Source organism: Corylus avellana, chromosome ca10 (assembly GCF_901000735.1).
Source record: "Corylus avellana chromosome ca10, CavTom2PMs-1.0".
In the NCBI taxonomy this organism is placed as follows: Eukaryota; Viridiplantae; Streptophyta; class Magnoliopsida; order Fagales; family Betulaceae; genus Corylus; species Corylus avellana.
In genome coordinates, this window is record NC_081550.1 from 19,904,757 (window position 1) to 19,923,047 (window position 18,291).

Genomic DNA, 18,291 nt, shown 5'->3' on the forward strand with positions numbered 1-18,291 from the left:
TTTGGATTAATTCGGACCGCTAATTATAGGGAATTCCAATCCTCTAAAAAAAGACTAGGACGTTTTTCTTTATTCTTTTATTCTTTTTTTTTTTTTGGCAAACGCATAAAACGCGTAGGGTTGTCATCGAGACTTTATGAATTTTACAAAATGTTTAGGATGAAAAGTTACTAAAGAGGAAGTTGACATTTTTAATCAAGGGTTTAACGTTCTAACAGTAGATGTTTGTTTATGTATCTTCTGCCTAAAGAAGAAACATCTACGCACATCTAACCAAAAAAAAAAAAAAAAAAAATACAAAAAACAAACACATGCATGTTTCTGATTTCCCAGTACTTGCAGCTCATATAAAATTTGATGACTCAATATTGTAAAACATCTAATTATGATTATAAGATTTTAGGATTTTTTGAAATTTTAAGCAGAACATCATAGTTTAGTTCTTTTTTATCGCTTTGACTTATGTCTTGTGCCAATGTACATAAAGGACACAAGTTGAAAGTGCCACGTGTTGATGTGATAGCTCCACCTTGCGCCCCGTGCACACATGGTAGAGATGCAAGTCTTGCTTCTTTTTTATTGCTTAAAAGAATGTTTATCTATTTTTTTTTTTTTAAAAAAAGGGTTAAATACTCCAAAACTCCCTAGGGTTTGGAGTATTTAACCCTTTGGCCGAGCCACCCCCAGTGGGTACCGGGGGTGGTTTCGGCCACCCCCTTGGAGCCCAAGGGGGTGGCTCGGCCACCCCCTGTTTCGTCCGATTTTTCTGTTTTTTTTTTTTTTTAAAATTTTTTTTAAAAAAAAAACATTTTTTTTTAATTAAATTTTTTAAAAAATTAATATATGTGCCACGTGTCGACGTCTGATTGGTCCACGTGTCAGTCTAACGGTCAACTAACGGTCAACTAACGGATGGACTAATTTGGTCACTTATCAAAACCACAGGGACCTCTTGTGATAAAAATGAAACCCCAGGGGGGAAAAAATAAAGTTGGGAAACCCCAGGGACTAATTTAGTATTTAACCCTTAAAAAAATTATATCTCACTAGGTTGTATCACATCATATATATATAAACTTCTCTATTTTATATAAATTTTGGGCTGGTCCAAGATATTGAGATTATAGAGGAAAAGAGTCTTTTCCACTCAAGAATTCATGATAAAAGTGAGACATGGCTTCCTTGGTTCAAAATCTCAGAAACAAAATGCACAGCAACTTCCTTAAAGAGAGTCATCGTTGTATTTGAGTTGTTTAGTTTCTTAGACTTGGGCAATGGACTAGAAGTTGTAAATTAGGATACAAGTTGTTCATACAACAGTTCAAATTTTTATTAACAATTTGGTTTTCTAAGATCAAACGGTAACAATGGCTGCCTTGTACGAGTGGGCCTCAGTAAGCATCCAGAAATAGTTCTTGATATATGAAGAGAGATTACATCGGTTTTATTTGTATTGTAGTTGACTATATTTTCTCACCTTCTATTTTACATCAAGGAAAAAAACATAAAGAGACAATTACCTTTGAAGTAGACTTCCAACTGTTTATTAAGCAGGCTGTACATACAAGTGCTTCAACCACCTCATTTGAGAGTCCCCACTGGCCTTTTATATGTGTACCATTTTGCAATGAAGATAAAAGCTCCCAAATTCAGCACACTCAGCACAGCCAAGAGCCAAAAGAAGTAATCAAGATGACCATAATTCAAATTGTCTGGTATCCATCCAATCTTCCCGTGCCTAGTACTCACTTTGGTAACAATGGTTACAAGTAGAGAGCACAAGTAGCTCCCCAGTGCCACGGTGGTTAGTTGGAGAGCAGAGCAGAGACTCCTCATGGCATCAGGTGCTTGCTCGTAAAAAAACTCTAATTGCCCAATGAATGTGAAAACTTCTGCGCACCCAATGAGGAAATACTGGGGAACTTGCCAAAATATGGACATGGGCATGTGCTCAAGTTCATAGTAGTTGTGCTTTCTAACACTTCTAAGTCTTACAAGTTCCAAAATTCCTGCAGATAGCATGGCAAAGATGGATATGAAGAGGCCAGTGCCCATCCTCTGGAGTTGAGTTAGGCCATTTTTATGGCCTGTGAATTTTCTAGCTAATGGGACAATGATTTGATCATAGACTGGGACCCAAAAAAGGACACTAACGGTGTCAAAGATCGACAGAGACGCGGGCGGAATCTCGAAGGAAGAGGGACCAATGTGAATATCCATGATGGAGCCTTGCAACACAAATAAGGTGCCCATCTGATTGTAGACAGTGGCAAAGATGATACCTGTGGCCCATATAGGAAGCAATCGTACAATAGCTTTCAGCTCCTCAACTTGGGTAACAGTGCAAAGTCTCCATGGGTCTACAGAGCCCTTAACTTGATCTGAGCCCTTAACTTGATCTGTTTGCACCACCACTGCCGCTTTGTCAAAGAAACTAAAGCAACAATGTAAGGATTCAGAGTAAGTCAGGGAATGCTAATAAAAGTGAGAAAAAAAAAATCTCTCTTACTCTTATACAAAATCATTGTGGGCTGTTAAAGTCTAATTCGCGAGAATTGGATTGTTGTGAGACTTTCATGAACCATGGAAAGTATTACTTACATATGTGCTATTACTCCAAAATGACTAATTAAAGTTACACTTAGAGTTCTCTAAAATCACTTACAAAATTCAATCGTACCTAGTAAAGTACCAACGAGGTACTTAGTGCCCACCCAATGTAGGACCAACTTTTTAGGGTATCACATGGACAATTTTGTAAATTTAATGGACATGGAATCCTTACATTTCGTTTCTCATAGCAATGGGATGGTTATTGTAATTTTAAGCACTAAATGATTACATCACAGATATTGAAATTGGGATTCCTATGCTTTTATCTTTCCTTCTTTCTGTTTACTTCCAAAGATAGAATGAAAAACTGAGAATTGTTCATTAAGAAATGTTACTTTGGGTTGCCTAATGAATTAAATCCTGTTAAATAAAGGTTCAAGTTGATTTTGATCCTAAGGTTTGCCAACCCTGGTGGATGGGTGGTCCTTCCACCCTAGGATAAAGCGCCTTAAAGGTGTGGAGAACTGGTTTCTTTATATCCTTGCATATTGACTATCATCAATGAGCCAAGCTTTTGAGTTTAGAAACTAACCTGAAGTCTGTTGTGTGATCAAGCTTGCGGCTTCCCCTGATAGCAGATTCTGCATCTGCAGTCCCGTACAAAATGGACTTGTCAGCAGGTACTTCAGCCTTGTATTTTCTTAAGGATGCCACGATCACCTGACATATACGTGTTAGAGGGCTGCCTCCAGGTTTCTGGTTCCGATACAACCGAGTACCTGAAAAGAAACTCAATACAGCAATTGCCATGGCCACTGCTGGGATGCCAAAGCCCCATCCCCAACCCACATTGTCTTGTATCCAAACCAGCAAAGAACTAGCAATAAGAGCACCGATATTGATCGAAAAATAGAACCAATTGAAGAAAGAAGCTTTGCGTTTCTTCTCAAACTCATCAGTATCGTCAAATTGATCTGCTCCATATGATGAGACACAAGGCTTAATCCCACCAGTGCCCAATGCAATCAGGTATAGTGCTAGAAAGCACACTGCAGCTTGTTTATCTGTTGCATGACAATTATCTTCTCCATAACATGTTGGCTTTAGGCCAGAGACTGATGCTGACAGTGTCAAAAGTGTCATCCCCTAGGTAAAATAGAAAACGATGTCATCAATGAGCAAGAACAAGGAATACTAACACAAACATGCTCTGAAAACTCAGGTCAAACGTTTGGAAAATCAGAATTACACATGATTAATGTTGACAAAAGAAAGGGTATTCCATTTTTCCTTGGCCATTTGGATATAACTTGCCTATCAAATGCTACCAAAAGCAAAATCATTCATAATTTCAGATGCCCCATAATGGAGTAATGAACTCAGAATGTGCTTCATTAGTTTGACTCTTAGGTACATGAGCTACCTAGTTGAAGAAGTTTCAAGCGAACCAAACTTACAATAACATAGATGATGGAGAAACAGGCAATGGTCCAATATCTTCCAAGATAGGCATCAGCAATAAATGCCCCAATCAATGGGGTGATGTAGCATGTCCCACTCCAATTTGAGGCATTTTTACTAGCAGTAGCACTGTGCTGATGTAGTCGCTTCTTAAAGTAAAGTACCAGATTGGAGCTCATCCCATAGTATGCCAATCTTTCACAACATTCATTTCCTGTTGATGAAAGCTGGAATTGATGAGCATATTATTTCCGTAACTTGACTAGTTATATTAGGAGATGGATTACACAAGTACCTAGAATATAGGGGCAGGCCTTCCAGGTTCCAGTTTTTCTTTTATCAGCCTGATTCCCATGGTAATCTACCGTCCCATCTTTCGTGTACACATCATCTTCCGCCATGGCTCTTCAAAAACTTGTGTTTGCTTCCTCTCTCTAGGGGTTTAACTTAAAAACCCGGCAACTCGGTTGAGGTTGAGCTAATAGTGCACTAAACAAGAACCGTAAAGTGCATTAATTTTAGGATTGATTAGACGAAAGGAAAAGGAAGTTGGGAATTTTTTAGAATTTTGATTCTGAATTTTCTCTGCTTCCTTGGCAACCAGAAGTTTACCAAGAAACCCCATTCAATTGTTAGGACTGATCAGAAGCTACATACACAATAATCTGATACGTAATCACAAAGTCTAAGAATATATAAAAGCAATGAAAGAAACTCTTGATGGTGTTAGGGAGATAATCACCCAGGAAAGTTTGTGAGGCCTACATGTTGAAACACCACTCTAATCCTACGTAATTTGGATCTCCTTATGTTATATTCATATATTGTTGTGAATATGTCATATGCACTACAAAAAATACAGGTGTTAGGGATGCTCTGGAATGGGGTCGTTTTAACAAAACAACTCAACCATTGTCATTTTAATAGTGAACCGACCCCTCTCAGAAGGAGGGGTCGTTTGAATAGTGTTGCATTCTTCAACCAACTCCTTCCTTCTGAGAGGAGACTATATATATATATATATATATATGCAACACACCACACTTTTATTCCGATTGCATTTTTTTTTTTTTAACAATGGCCGATTCAATAGCTGACATGGAATTCCACGTCAGCAAAATTAGATAAAAGTGTGGTGTATAACAATTTTTTTTTTTTAATCTAATCTAAATACTCACATATTTATACTCTGACAGTTAATGGGAATCGAAATTACCCACCAAATTTCATGATCTATAGACATATTATTCATTTGTTCTTTCTTTCTTGAATGGAAATTATGCTTCTACTGTAACTAATTTTTAGGAGCAGAAGTTCAACAGTGAAACACACACCACAGGCACAAAAAAATGAAGATAGTAGGATGAGGGGAAAACATCAAACCTGGTAATTCACAGTTCATCATATGCATCCAGAAAAGCAGTAGCTGCCTCAAGAATCGAACAAAAGAAGAGCAGTAGAGAGAGAGAGAGAGAGAGAGAGAGAGGAATTTGCTCATATACACACCACCACAGACACTACAATTCAGGATGACAGTCAAAGCCACGTGATGTGGAGTTACGGGCACAAAGAGTTAACTTCTCTCTGATGGTCTGGTCTTTTGCTCTTCTTCTGTGGCCACCATTCTTCCAAACTGGGACTCAGAGAGAGTTCGGCGTGTCATCAGTCACTACTCAAATGGACAGCAAAATCCTCCAAGAGTCTCTCATTACTGCACAAGTAGCCGAAATCTAAAGATGGATATTTTGTTATGACTAGAAAATAAGGAAACGGCACGTCACCATAACGGATTTTTTGGGTCAAAAGTCCACTGACGCGGCAAAAGTTGCTGTTTGCTTCTCCCAGTTCTTGGGCTCCGTTTGGCAAGGGCCTTCACTATTCATAAAAACAAAATTCACTCTTAACGTTTTTAGTTTTTAAATCACATTAATTAATTTTTATTATTATTTAAATAAATAAATTATTACAAATAAAATTTTTTTTCATACTAAACATTTTTACTTTTTTCTCACATTAATAAATTTTTACTACAGAAAAAAGTCTAAAAAAGGTAAATAAATTTTTACTTTTTTCTCACATTAATAAATTTTCTCACATTCAAATGAAACGAAGAAAAAACTTTTTTCTTCGTTTCATTTGAATTGAATAATTATATTATAGGGGTGTTTCTGTCTCCTAAAAAATGAAAAGATAATAATACCCCTCTAAATATAACTAACTGGATCCAGTTTAATGAAATAGAAATGATCATCAGAGCCTTTTATGTGTTTCATTTTAAGGGGTTTTATTACTTTTATTTAATTTTTTAGAAAGATAAAAAAAAAATATCTATGCTTATGATTTCTCAATGCTAGTGGTCCATTAACTTGGTTTGTTAATTTTTTTTTTTTAATGGAGTTCTTTTTTTTTTTAAAAAAAGTGTTTCAATATAATATAAAGATAAAAATAGTTTTTAATATTTGTGTTTTAAATTATTTATTAATATTTTTGTTATAAAAGGAAAAAAAAAAAGTGATATTTAAGTCAAGCCCTTTTGCTCGGTTTGTTTTATTTATGCTAAGAAGATTGTGATTTGATTTTTAAAATATTAATTAAATAATAAAATTAATTTAATTGTTAATTTTGATTCCCACCCTATCAAGTTGTATGATGGTAATATAATAATTTACTAAATAATATTATTGTGAAAAATAATAATCTCTAATATTTTCTTTCTTCTTAATAAAGAATAAAGAAATTTTAAAAAAATATTTAAATAGAATAACGAAAAATGATAATTAAAATAAGTATTCATTCACCACGAAATGTTGATAGTTAATTTATTATTAAAATAAAAAATAACTAAAATGAAGAAAAACAGACATGGTGATCAGCCTAATCCAAATCATTTCTCATTATGATATGAAGGAATTGGAACACTAGTAGGGATGAGATAAGAGTGCTGAGGATCAATTGATCCTGTTGGCTCCACTGCAAAAAGGGATGGATTTATAATTGTACAGGGGCCCGCCAGCCGCCGGTGCTCGGTCAACAATAGTTTGCGGAGGACATGGGGGGCAGTGCCATCGAGGTATTCAAAGACATGCTCTCGCACAATCCTGGGGAGTTTTGTAAATTTTGTATTCTCTCGCACAATCGTGGGGAGTCGTCTGCTTTGTATTTATAGAAGTATGAGTTACAATGTACACGGGTTGTTACAATGCAGTGTAGAGCACACAACAATTTGATGAAAGGATAGCACGCCAGGTGTTTGACAGAATGATTAACTCAAGTATTAGATTGGTATTTATCTTTATCTCCACTCGGTTCTTGTTCCAATCCCTTCTTATCAGAATGAGAATGATTTGGATTAGGCATTTAGGCTGATCACTGTGTCCATGGACTTTTGGGTATCCTTAATTTTCTAACCTACACTTGCAGAGATTCAAAATCTTGCCCTCTTTTTTGGTAGAACCTGAAGTTGGCTATTCTGATTAACTTTCTTTCTTTTTCTTTTTCTTTTTCTCAATATTTCTCAATAAACCCATATATCTGAAAATTGTGATGCTTTTATATCGATCATATTATGATAATTCATCTACTTGTTTCAAGGGCCTTGGTAGAAAAGAGCTGCGGGTTGCAAGTAATTTAAAGTACTTGTCACCGAGGAAACAAATCATGTTGGCTAGAAGCCTCAGAAAAAAAGCTGGAAATCGTTGAGGCCGCAGTAAGTGCTCAGAAATTGTTCTTGTGGTACATTGATATGTGAAGAGAGTAAACATTGGCTTAATCTATATTGTAGTTCACTTTCTTTCTTCACCCTATTTGATTTTCGTTTTACATTATCTAATGAAAACAGCATTCAGAGACTGTTGTATATCAAGTAGACTTCCAAATGTGTTGCATACATAAGGAGATGACACTCATTAAGTAGGCTTTACTGTATATGCTAGTGCTTCAACCACCAGAGTAAGTGAGTAACCCATCATTTGAGAGTCCCCACAGGCCTTTTATATGTGTACCATTTTGCAATGAAGAGAAAAGCTCCCAAGTTCAGCACACTCAGAACGGCCAGGAGCCAAAAGAAGTAATCAATATGACCATAATTCAGATTGTCTGGTATCCATCCAAGCTTCCCGTGCCTAGTACTCACTGTGGTAACAATGGTTACAAGTAGAGAGCACAAGTAGCTCCCCAGTGCCACGGTGGTTAGTTGGAGAGCAGAGCAGAGACTCCTCATGGCATCAGGTGCTTGCTCGTAAAAAAACTCTAACTGCCCAATGATTGCGAAAACTTCTGCACACCCTATGATGAAATACTGAGGAACTTGCCAAAATATGGACATGGGCATGTGCTCAAGTTCATAGTAGTTGTGCCTTCTAACACTTCTAAGTCTTACGAGTTCCAAAATTCCTGCAGAAAGCATGGCAAAGATGGATATGAAGAGGCCAATGCCCATCCTCTGGAGTTGAGTTAGGCCATTTTTATGACCTGTGAATTTTCTAGCTAATGGGACAATGATACAATCATAGACTGGGACCCAAAAAAGGACACTAAGGGTGTCAAAGATCGACAGAGATGCAGGTGGGATCTCGAAGGAAGAGGAACCAACGCGAGTATCCATGATGGCGCCTTGCAACACAAACAAGGTGCCCATCTGACTGGAGGCAGTGCAAAAGATGATTCCTGTGGCCCATATTGGAAGCAGTCGTATAATAGCTTTCAGCTCCTCAACTTGGCTAACAGTGCAAAGTCTCCATGGGTCTACCGAGCCCTTAACTTGATCTGTTTGCACCACCACTGCCGCTTTGTCAAAGAAGCTGAATCGACAATGTAAGGATTTAGAATAAGTCAGGGAATATTAACAAAAGTGAAAAGATAACACACCCGACAAAAGAAAAGAAACTCTCTCTTACATTTATACAAAATCATTGTGGGATGTTATAGTCTGATTCAAAAGAATCGGATTGTTGTGAGAGTACATGAACCATGGAAAGTACTACCCACATGTGTGCTATTACTCCAAAAGAACTAGTTAAGTTACAATCGGAGTTCTTTGATATCACTTGCAAAGCCCAATCTCACATAGTAAGAAACCACTTAGGACTTAGCACCCATATAACAACTTCACAAACCATCCACAACCAACTTTTTAGGGTATCAAGTTGACATGAAATCCTTACATTTTGTTTCTCATAGTCATACCAATGGGATCATTATTGTAATTTTAAACCACTAAATGATTACATTATAGATATTGAAATTTGGATTCCTATGCTTTTATCTTTCCTTCTTTCTGTCTGCTTTCGAAGATAGATGAAAAACTGAGAATTGTTCATTAAGAAATGTTACCTGGGTTGCCTAATGAATTAAGATTAAATCCTGTTAAATAGATGGTCAAGTTGATTTTGCTCCTAAGGTTTGTCAACCCTGGTGGATGGGTGGTCCTTCTACCCAAGGATGAAGCGCCATAAGGGTGCGGATAACAGATTTCTTTATCCTTGCATATACTATCGACAATACGCCAAGCTTTTGAGTTTAGAAACTAACCTGAAGTCTTTTGTGTGATTAAGCTTGCGGCTTCCTTTGATGGCAGATTCTGCATCCGCAGTCTCATACAAAATGGACTCATCAGCAGGTACTTTAGCCTTGTATTTTCTCAAGGATGCCACGATCACCTGACAGATACGTGTCAGAGGGCTGCCTCCAGGTTTCTGGTTTCGATACAACCGAGTACCTGAAAAGAAACTTAATACAGCAATTGCCATGGCCACTGCTGGGATGCCAAAGCCCCATCCCCAGCCCACATTATCTTGTATCCAAACCAGCAAAGAACCAGCAATAAAAGCACCAATATTGATTGAAAAATAGAACCAATTGAAGAAAGAAGCTTTGCGTTTCTTCTCAACCTCATTAGTATCATCAAATTGATCTGCTCCATATGATGAGACACAAGGCTTAATCCCACCAGTGCCCAATGCAATTAGGTAAAGTGCTAGAAAACACACTGCAGCTTGTGTATCTGTTGCATGACAATTATCTTCTCCATAACATGTTGGCTTTAGGCCAGAGACTGATGCTGACAGTGTCAAAAGTGTCATCCCCTAGGTAAAATAGAAAAAGATTTAATCAATGAGCAAGAACACAGGAATTCAAAGGCAAGCATGCTTTGAAACTCAGGTCAAAGTTTTGGAGAATCAGATTGTACATGATTGTTAGCCTGCATAATGTTGACGAAAGAAAGGGTATTCCATTTTTTCTTGTCCATTTGGATGTCTCTTAATCAAGTGTATAGCGAATTGTCTATCAAATGCTACCAAAAGCAAAATCATTCATAATTTCAGACGCCCAATAATGGAGTGATGAACTCAGAATGTGCTTCTTTAGTTTGACTCTTAGGTACATGAACTACCTAATTTAAGAAGTTTCAAGCGAACCAAACTTACAATAACATTTTTTTTTTTTTTTTAATCAAATGCGGGAAAAGGTTACAAGGGATAACTTACAATAACATAGATGATGGAGAAACAGGCTATGGTCCAATATCTTCCAAGATAGGCATCAGCGAAAAATGCCCCAATCAATGGGGTGATGTAGCATGTTCCGCTCCAGTTTAAGACATTTTTACTAGCAGTAGCACTGTGCTGATGTAGTCGCTTCTTAAAGTAAAGTACCAGATTGGAGCTCATCCCATAGTATGCCAATCTTTCACAACATTCATTTCCTGTTGATGAAAGCTGGAATTGATGAGCATCTTATTTTTCGTAACAAGATTCCACTAGTTATATTAGGAGATGGATTACACAAGTACCTAGAATATAGGGGCAGGCCTTCCAGGTTCCAGTTTTACTTTTATCAGCCTGATTCCCACGGTAATCTACCGTCCCATCTTTCGTGTACATATCATCTTCTGCCATGGTTCTTCAAAAACTTCTTCTGTTTGCTTCCTCTTTCTAGGGGGTTAACTTGAAAACCCGAGAACTAGGTTGAGGTGGAGCTTATAGTGCACTAAACAAGAACCATAAAGTGCATTAATTTTCTTGACAAATATGTTAAGTTATACAGCTATTACGGAAAATGAGGCATTCTGTTCAGTGAAATTCACCAAGAAGCCCCATGCAATTGTTAGGACTGATCAAAAGCTACACAATAATCTGATACATAATCACAAAGGTCAAGAATATATAAAAGCAATGAAAGAAACTCTTGATTGTGTTAGGGAGATAATCACCCATGTTAAAAAACCACTTTAACCCTATCTGATTTGGGTCTTCTCATGTTATATTCATTTATTTTTGTGATTTGGATCTCCTTATATTTACACACGAGCACGAGTGCACACGCCCACACACACTTATATTTTAGGTAATATACCACACTTTTATTCCACTTTACTCATGGGCACTGCCAATCACACACATATATTTTAAGTAATACACCACACTTTTATCTCATTTTGCTCACGTTTGGCACTGTCAATTGACCTTTAATTTTTTTTAACAAGGTTGATTATAAAGATGATTTGTAGTTTCACATGGACAAAGTTAGATAAAGTATGGTGTATAACATTTTTTTTTTTTTTTTTTCTAATGTAAATACTCACATATTTATACTCTTGACTGTTAATGGGACTGGAAATTACTGACCAAAATTCACGACTTAGAGACATTATTCATTTGCTCTTTCTTTCTTGAATGGAAATTATGCTTCTACTGTAACTCATTTTTAGGAGCAAAGTTCAACAGTTAAACACACACCACAGGCACAAAAAAGAAGATAGTAGGATGAGGGGAAAACGTCAAACCTGGTAATTCGCAGTCATCATATGCATCCAGAAAAGCAGAAGCTGCCTCAAGAACAAAAGAAGAGCAGTAGAGAGAGAGAGAGAGACAGAGAGAGGATAATTTGCTCATATACACACTACAGACACTACAATTCAGGATTACAGTCAAAAAAGCCACACGATGTGGAATTATGGGCACAAAGCGACCATTCTTTCAAGCTAGGACTGAGAGAGACTTGTCATCAGTCAATGCTGAAAGTCAACAATGGTAGACAGCCGTAGAAGGTTTGATTGATATGAGAAAAAAAAAAAAAAAGTAAGAATATTTTGTATAAAAAAGTAAAAAAATTTGTTTTGTATTGATTTTTTTATTTGAATAGCAATAAAAAGTGATTGATATGATGTAAAAAATAAGAATATTGTAGTTAATTTTGAGAAATTTTTTTTTGGGTTTTTGAGTCTGGTCTAGCCTGGCCTTTGCCAAATACAGCAAATAGTCTCTCCTTACTGCAGAACTAGCCGAAACCTAAAGATGGATCTTTTGTTATGACCATAAAATAAGGAAAGGGCATGTCATCATACAGGATCTTTCGGGTCAGTCCAACCAGTTCTTGTGTTTCCTTTTTCGGGTTTTTATTACTATTATTTAATTTTTTAGGTTTGTTTATGTACTCCAAACAAAAAAGAAAACAAAAATCTATACACATATGATATAAAAATAACAAATATATATATATATATATATATATATATATATATATATATATATAGTCTTATGATTTCTCAATACTGGTGGTCCATTAGAAGGCTATAATTGGCTTGGTTTGTTAATGTTTTTTTAGGGCGCTTTTGTTTTTTTATTTGAAAAAATGTCATATTGTAATATAAAGATAAAAGTAGTTTTTGGTGTTTTATGTTTTAGATTATTTATTAATATTTTTGTTGTGAAAAGAGAAAAGAAAAAGGAGGAAAAAGTGTTATTAAAGTCAAGCCATTTTGCTCGGTTTGTTTTATTTATGATAGGAAGATTATGATTTAATTGTTAGAATATTAATTAAATGATTAAATTTATCGATTTTTTTTACCAGCTTAAGTTTTTTTAACATTGATGTCATAAAACTTCCAAGTAAAAAACTTCATAAAATTAGAATGGTTTAAAGTTAAATCCTAACATTATTTCTAATTGAATGGTTTAAATTTTGTACACTTAAATATTTACTACCTCATGAGAATCCTTTTTCGTAAAATCTTTTGTATCTGACTTACTTAATGGTTTGACTTTGATTCACTTTGTATCAAATCTATCTCCTTCTATATGGGTGATCTGTTGGCCAGGCAAAATAAAAGAGAAAGTCCATTGACCGTAATTGGGCATCCTTAATTTTCTTACCTACACTTGCAGAGATTCATGGAACCTGAAGTTGGCTCTGATTAGCTTTCATTTTTGCTCAAGATTTCTCAATATATCCATATATCTGAAATTGTGATGTTCTTATATCGATTATATTATGATAATTCATCTACTTCTTGCAAGGGCCTAGGAAGAAAAGATCTCAGGTTGCAAGTAATTTAAAGTACTTGTCACCAAGGAAACAAATGTTGGCTAGAAGCTTCAGAAAAACAGCTGGAAATCATTGAGGCTGCAGTAAGTGCTCAGAAATTATTCTTGTGGTACATTGATATATGAAGAGAGAAAATTCTGGCTTAATTCATACTGTAGTTCACTTTTTTTTTTTTTTTCACCCTAATTGATTTTTGCTTTACATTATCTAAGGAAAACAAAATACAGAGACTGTCGTATATGAAGTAGACTTCCAACTGTGTTCCTGACATAAGGAGATGATACTCATTAAGCAGGCTGTATTTACAAGTGCTTCAACCACCAAAGTAACCCATCATTTGAGATCGAGTATTGATGAATACTATATTTTTATCTTATAATTGTCCAATAAAATTGACGTGGTAGTTCTAACTAACCTCTGGATTAGTTATTTATCTTTTTTTTTTTCAAAAAAAAAAAAAGATCCAACGGTAGATTTGGAGTGTCACATCAATTTTGTTGGACAATTATAGGATAAAAGCATAGTATCTACCATTACTATTTGAGATCAGTCCTCACAGGCCTTTTATACGTGTACCATTTTGCAATGAAGAGAAAAGCTCCCAAGTTCAGCACACTCAGCACGGCCAAGAGCCAAAAGAAGTAATCAATATGACCATAATTCAAATTGTCTGGTATCCATCCAGGCTTCCCGTGCCTTGTACTCACTGTAGTAACAATGGTTACAAGCAGAGAGCTCAAGTAGCTGCCCAATGCCACAGAGGTTAGTTGGATAGCAGAGCACAGACTCCTCATGGCATCAGGTGCTTGCTCGTAAAAGAACTCAAGCTGCCCAATGAATGTGAAAACTTCTGCACACCCAATGATGAAATACTGAGGAAATTGCCAAAATATGGGTATGGGTATGCTCTCAAGTTCATAGTAGTTGTGTCTTCTAACCATTCTGAGTCTTACAAGCTCCAAAATTCCTGCAGATAGCATGGAAAAGATGGATATGAAGAGCCCAATGCCTATCCTCTGCAGTTGAGTAAAGCCATTTTTGTGTCCTGTGAATTTTCTAGCTAATGGGACAATGATTCGATCATAGACTGGGACCCAGAAAATGACACTGATGGTGTCAACGACCGGCATTGATGCAGATGAGATCTTGAAGGAAGAGGAACCAAACTGCCGATCCATGGTGTCGCCTTGCAACACAAATAAGGTGCTCATCTGATTGTATACAGTGGCAAAGATGATGCCTGTGACCCATATAGGAAGCAAGCGTATGATAGCTTTCAGCTCCTCAACTTGGGTAACTGTGCAAAGTCTCCATGGATCTTTCGAGTCCTTGACGTGATCTGTCTGTACCTCCACTGCCGCTTTGTCAAAGAAGCTGAAGAACACAACATTACATTGTATGGAGGTAGAACAAGCCAAGGAATGCCAAGGAAAATGAAAACAGAATCCATCCAAATCCAACAAAAGAAAAAAAGACTGTATCTTACATTTATACAAAAGCATTATGAACCCTTAATAGTTTGATTTGCAAGAATTGGATTTGCGTGTGGGTGGAATTTGTAAATTTTATAGACATGAAATCCTATGACAAAGCCAAGAAGGTTAGGAGAAATCACTTAATCTTTTTTTGAATAAGTTGTGACTTAACTTTGTATCAGAGACAGAAGTCATGAGTTCAAATCCTAATTTTTAAAGTCAGTGATGATTTAACATGAACTTACGTTAAATCTTTTGTGTGATCAAGCTTGCGGCTTCCTTTAATAGCAGATTCTGCTGCATCCGCAGTCTCATACAAAAGGGGCTTATACAAAAGGGACTTGTCATCAGGTACTTCAACCTTGCATTTTCTCACGCATGCCACAATCACTTGACAAATGCGTGTAAGAGGGCTGCCTCCAGGTTTCTGGTTCCTATACAATCGAGTACCTGAAAAGAAACTCAACACAGCAATTCCCATGGCCACTGCCGGGATGCCAAAGCCCCATCCCCATCCCACATTGTCTTGTATCCAGACCAGCACAGAAGAAGCAACCAGAGAGCCAATATTGATTGAAAAATAGAACCAATTGAAGAAAGAACCTTTGTGTTTTTTCTCAACCTCGTTCGTATCATCAAATTGTTCTGCTCCATACGATGAGACACAAGGCTTAATCCCACCAGTGCCCAGTGCGATCAGGTAAAGTGCTAGAAAGCACACTGCAGCTTGTGTGTCTGTTGCATCGCAGTTATCTTCTCCATAGCACGTAGGCTTTAGGCCAGGGACTGATGCTGACACTGTTAAAAGAGTCATCCCCTAAGTAAAATAGAAAAAAGATTTCGTCATTTAGGGAGCAAGAGTTACGAAGACAAGAGTGCTTTGAAAACTCTGGTCAACAGGCAAAATGGTGTGATTGTAAAGGCTCAATTGACACAACATTCTCTTACATATTTTACTGAATGTTTAACTGTCTTTTGAAATCGCACGTTTTGAAACTGATAAACCAAACTGATACTCAATTAGATAAGCTACCAAGTTAAAGAAGTTTCAGGTTAACCAAACTTACAATAACATAGACGATGGAGAAACAGAAAATAGTCCAATATCTTCCAAGATAGGCATCAGCCAAAAATGCCCCAATCAATGGGGTGATTGAGCATGTTCCACTCCAATTTGCTACGTTTTTGCTAGCAGTAGCACTTTGCTGGTGTAGTCGCTTCTTAAAGTAAAGCACCAGGTTGGAGCTAATCCCATAGTATGCCAATCTTTCACAACATTCATTTCCTATTTATGAAAGCCCAAAGTGATAAGTTTATTATCTCCATAACCCAGATTCCACTAAGTTGTATGAGTGCTGCTAGGGTTCAATAACTTTAATTATAAGCTTTTTACAAACTCACGTGCTAGTTTATATAGCACTTACTAAGTCAGTCATTAAAATATAAACTATCACGTGAGAGTTTAACTGTAACTTACATATTTATAAATTAATGTGATAGTTCATGTGATACTTATCATGTCAGTTACTAAAATATGAAATCCCTCAATACACTTAATGACATTCAGTTTATAAAATGCAGACTATCACGTCAATTTACAAGAAATAATTGCAAGAATTGTAGTGCGCAATCATTTTTTAAGTACTTGTATTAGGAGATGAATTACACAAGTACCTAGAATATAAGGGCATGCCTTCCAGGTTCCAGTTTTGGTTTTATCTGCCGGATTTCCTCTGTAATCTACAGTCCCATCTTTCGTGTAGGTATCATCTTCTGCCATGGTTTTTCCTGAACTTCTTTGTGTTTGCTTGCTCTTTCAAGGGGATTTACTCGGAGCTTGAGTCTGAGCTAATAACACACTAAACAACAACCATAAAGTGCATTAATTTTCTTCAAATATATGATAAATTATGCAACTCTTATACATGGTACTAAATTCTAGAGTAGATTGCATGAAACAATTTATCTGCTCAAAAACAGAAGAAGAGCAGTCAAGAGAGAGAGAGAGAGAGTTTGCCCATATGCACAACACAGACACTCTAATTCAGGCCGGCAGTCAAAGGCCACAAGTTGTGGATATGAGACATGGACACACGTGTCATGCATTTACTCTCTCTGATGGTCTGATCTTTTGCTCGTGTTCTCTGGCTGCCATTCTCTGAAACCTTTGACCATGGGGATAGCAGTATATGCCAGTCAACCACCAAGTCAACAAATATGGATGTCCATTATGGGTCGTCCGATCTAGCATATGACATTAACTACTAGCAATTCTTACCTTATTGGCCTCATGCCTGTATAATTATCATCAAACACATTGGAGATAGTGAATTTTGTGAGTGAAAATTTGAGGCACAGATGAACAAGATGGCTTCTCAGTTCAAACCCAGATGGAAGAAGTAGTGAATCTGTCCTAAACAAATTAATGCGGAGGATGGGCTTGCTATGGACAAGGAGGAAGTTGAGTTCTAGTAGCCCTCCACTGCTAGCTCTATATATGATTCAACATGAACAACTTCTTATGCTATATTTAATTGCTTTGATATATATTTTATTGTAGAAGTATAGGATAGCTACGCTGTTGCTCATTATATTATATGATTCCACCTCCGTGACGTTGGGTTCATCAATTTTGGCAAAGATCCATAGATTCCACCGAATAGTATGATTTGCATTTAGGATTCTTTCCAGTTATTATTATATTTTTCTTTCCAAAGAAGAGCCATGCATTCGACAAAATAAATTAAGGGCTGTTTGTTTCGATATAAAATATTGTGTTGGAAAAATATTCTCACGAAAAATAGTTATTTTTTGGTGTTTGGTTGCAATTGTGAAAGTTGTTTGGAAAACTTTGATTGGAACCTGAAAACGCTCTTAAAAAAAAAAATAAAAAAATAAAACAAAACAATACAAAACAAATGGATCGGGTGCATTTGGGGGTGGCCGGACCACCCCCAAATGCACCCCTTGGCCACCCCATTTTGGCCAAGGGGTGGTTGGAACCACCCCATCTTTCTCCTCCTTTTTTTTTTTTTTTTTCTTTTTTTTTTTAAAAAAAATTAATATTGGAAAGTCAATTTTTGCTGCACCTGTCAGATGGCACTGTAGCTGGAACAGTGCCGTTCCAGTTACAGTGCCGGCCCCGTGCTGTTGGCAAACGGGGCCATAGGCACAGATTGACTACATGCTAGAAGAAACAGAAAGGAAGTTTGGAATTTTTAGAATTTTGATTCTGAATTTTTCATCTGCTTCCTTGGCAACCAGAAATTCACCAAGAAGCCCCATGCAATTGTTAGGACTGATCAAAAGCTACACAATAATCTGATACATAATCACAAAGGTCAAGAATATATAAAAGCAATGAAACAAACTCTTGATTGTGTTAGGGAGGTAATCACCCATGTTAAAAAACCACTTTAACCCAATCTGATTTGGGTCTCCTCATGTTATATTCATTTATTTTTGTGATTTGGATCTC

The 18,291-nt window shown here is 36.6% G+C and overlaps 2 protein-coding genes across 3 annotated transcripts; both read right to left on the reverse strand.

The window, feature by feature from the left end:
* Nucleotides 1–1,395: 1,395 nt before the first annotated feature.
* Nucleotides 1,396–12,041, reverse strand: LOC132163115 (uncharacterized). Its single transcript, XM_059573308.1, has 9 exons — nt 11,798–12,041; nt 10,805–11,001; nt 10,500–10,717; nt 9,544–10,097; nt 7,983–8,813; nt 4,310–4,419; nt 4,011–4,228; nt 3,146–3,699; nt 1,396–2,434 (listed from the first exon to the last, which is right to left on the reverse strand). Exons 2-9 carry the CDS (start codon nt 10,908–10,910, stop codon nt 1,582–1,584), a joined length of 3,444 nt encoding a protein of 1,147 aa, XP_059429291.1. The 5' UTR covers nt 10,911–11,001; nt 11,798–12,041; the 3' UTR covers nt 1,396–1,581.
* A 1,745-nt stretch (nt 12,042–13,786) lies between these two features.
* LOC132163966 (protein NRT1/ PTR FAMILY 8.2-like) lies at nt 13,787–17,576 on the reverse strand. 2 transcript variants are annotated; one of them, XM_059574353.1, is made up of 4 exons: nt 16,488–17,576; nt 15,881–16,098; nt 15,059–15,630; nt 13,787–14,712 (listed from the first exon to the last, which is right to left on the reverse strand). In XM_059574353.1, the coding sequence occupies exons 1-4, from the start codon at nt 16,591–16,593 to the stop codon at nt 13,875–13,877; spliced, it is 1,734 nt and encodes a 577-aa protein (XP_059430336.1). In that variant the 5' UTR covers nt 16,594–17,576; the 3' UTR covers nt 13,787–13,874. The 2 variants fall into 2 exon arrangements, with proteins under 2 accessions (XP_059430336.1, XP_059430337.1); XM_059574354.1 differs by lacking the exon at nt 15,881–16,098 and having other exon boundaries at nt 13,789–14,712; nt 16,488–16,571.
* Between the last annotated feature and the right edge of the window lie 715 nt (nt 17,577–18,291).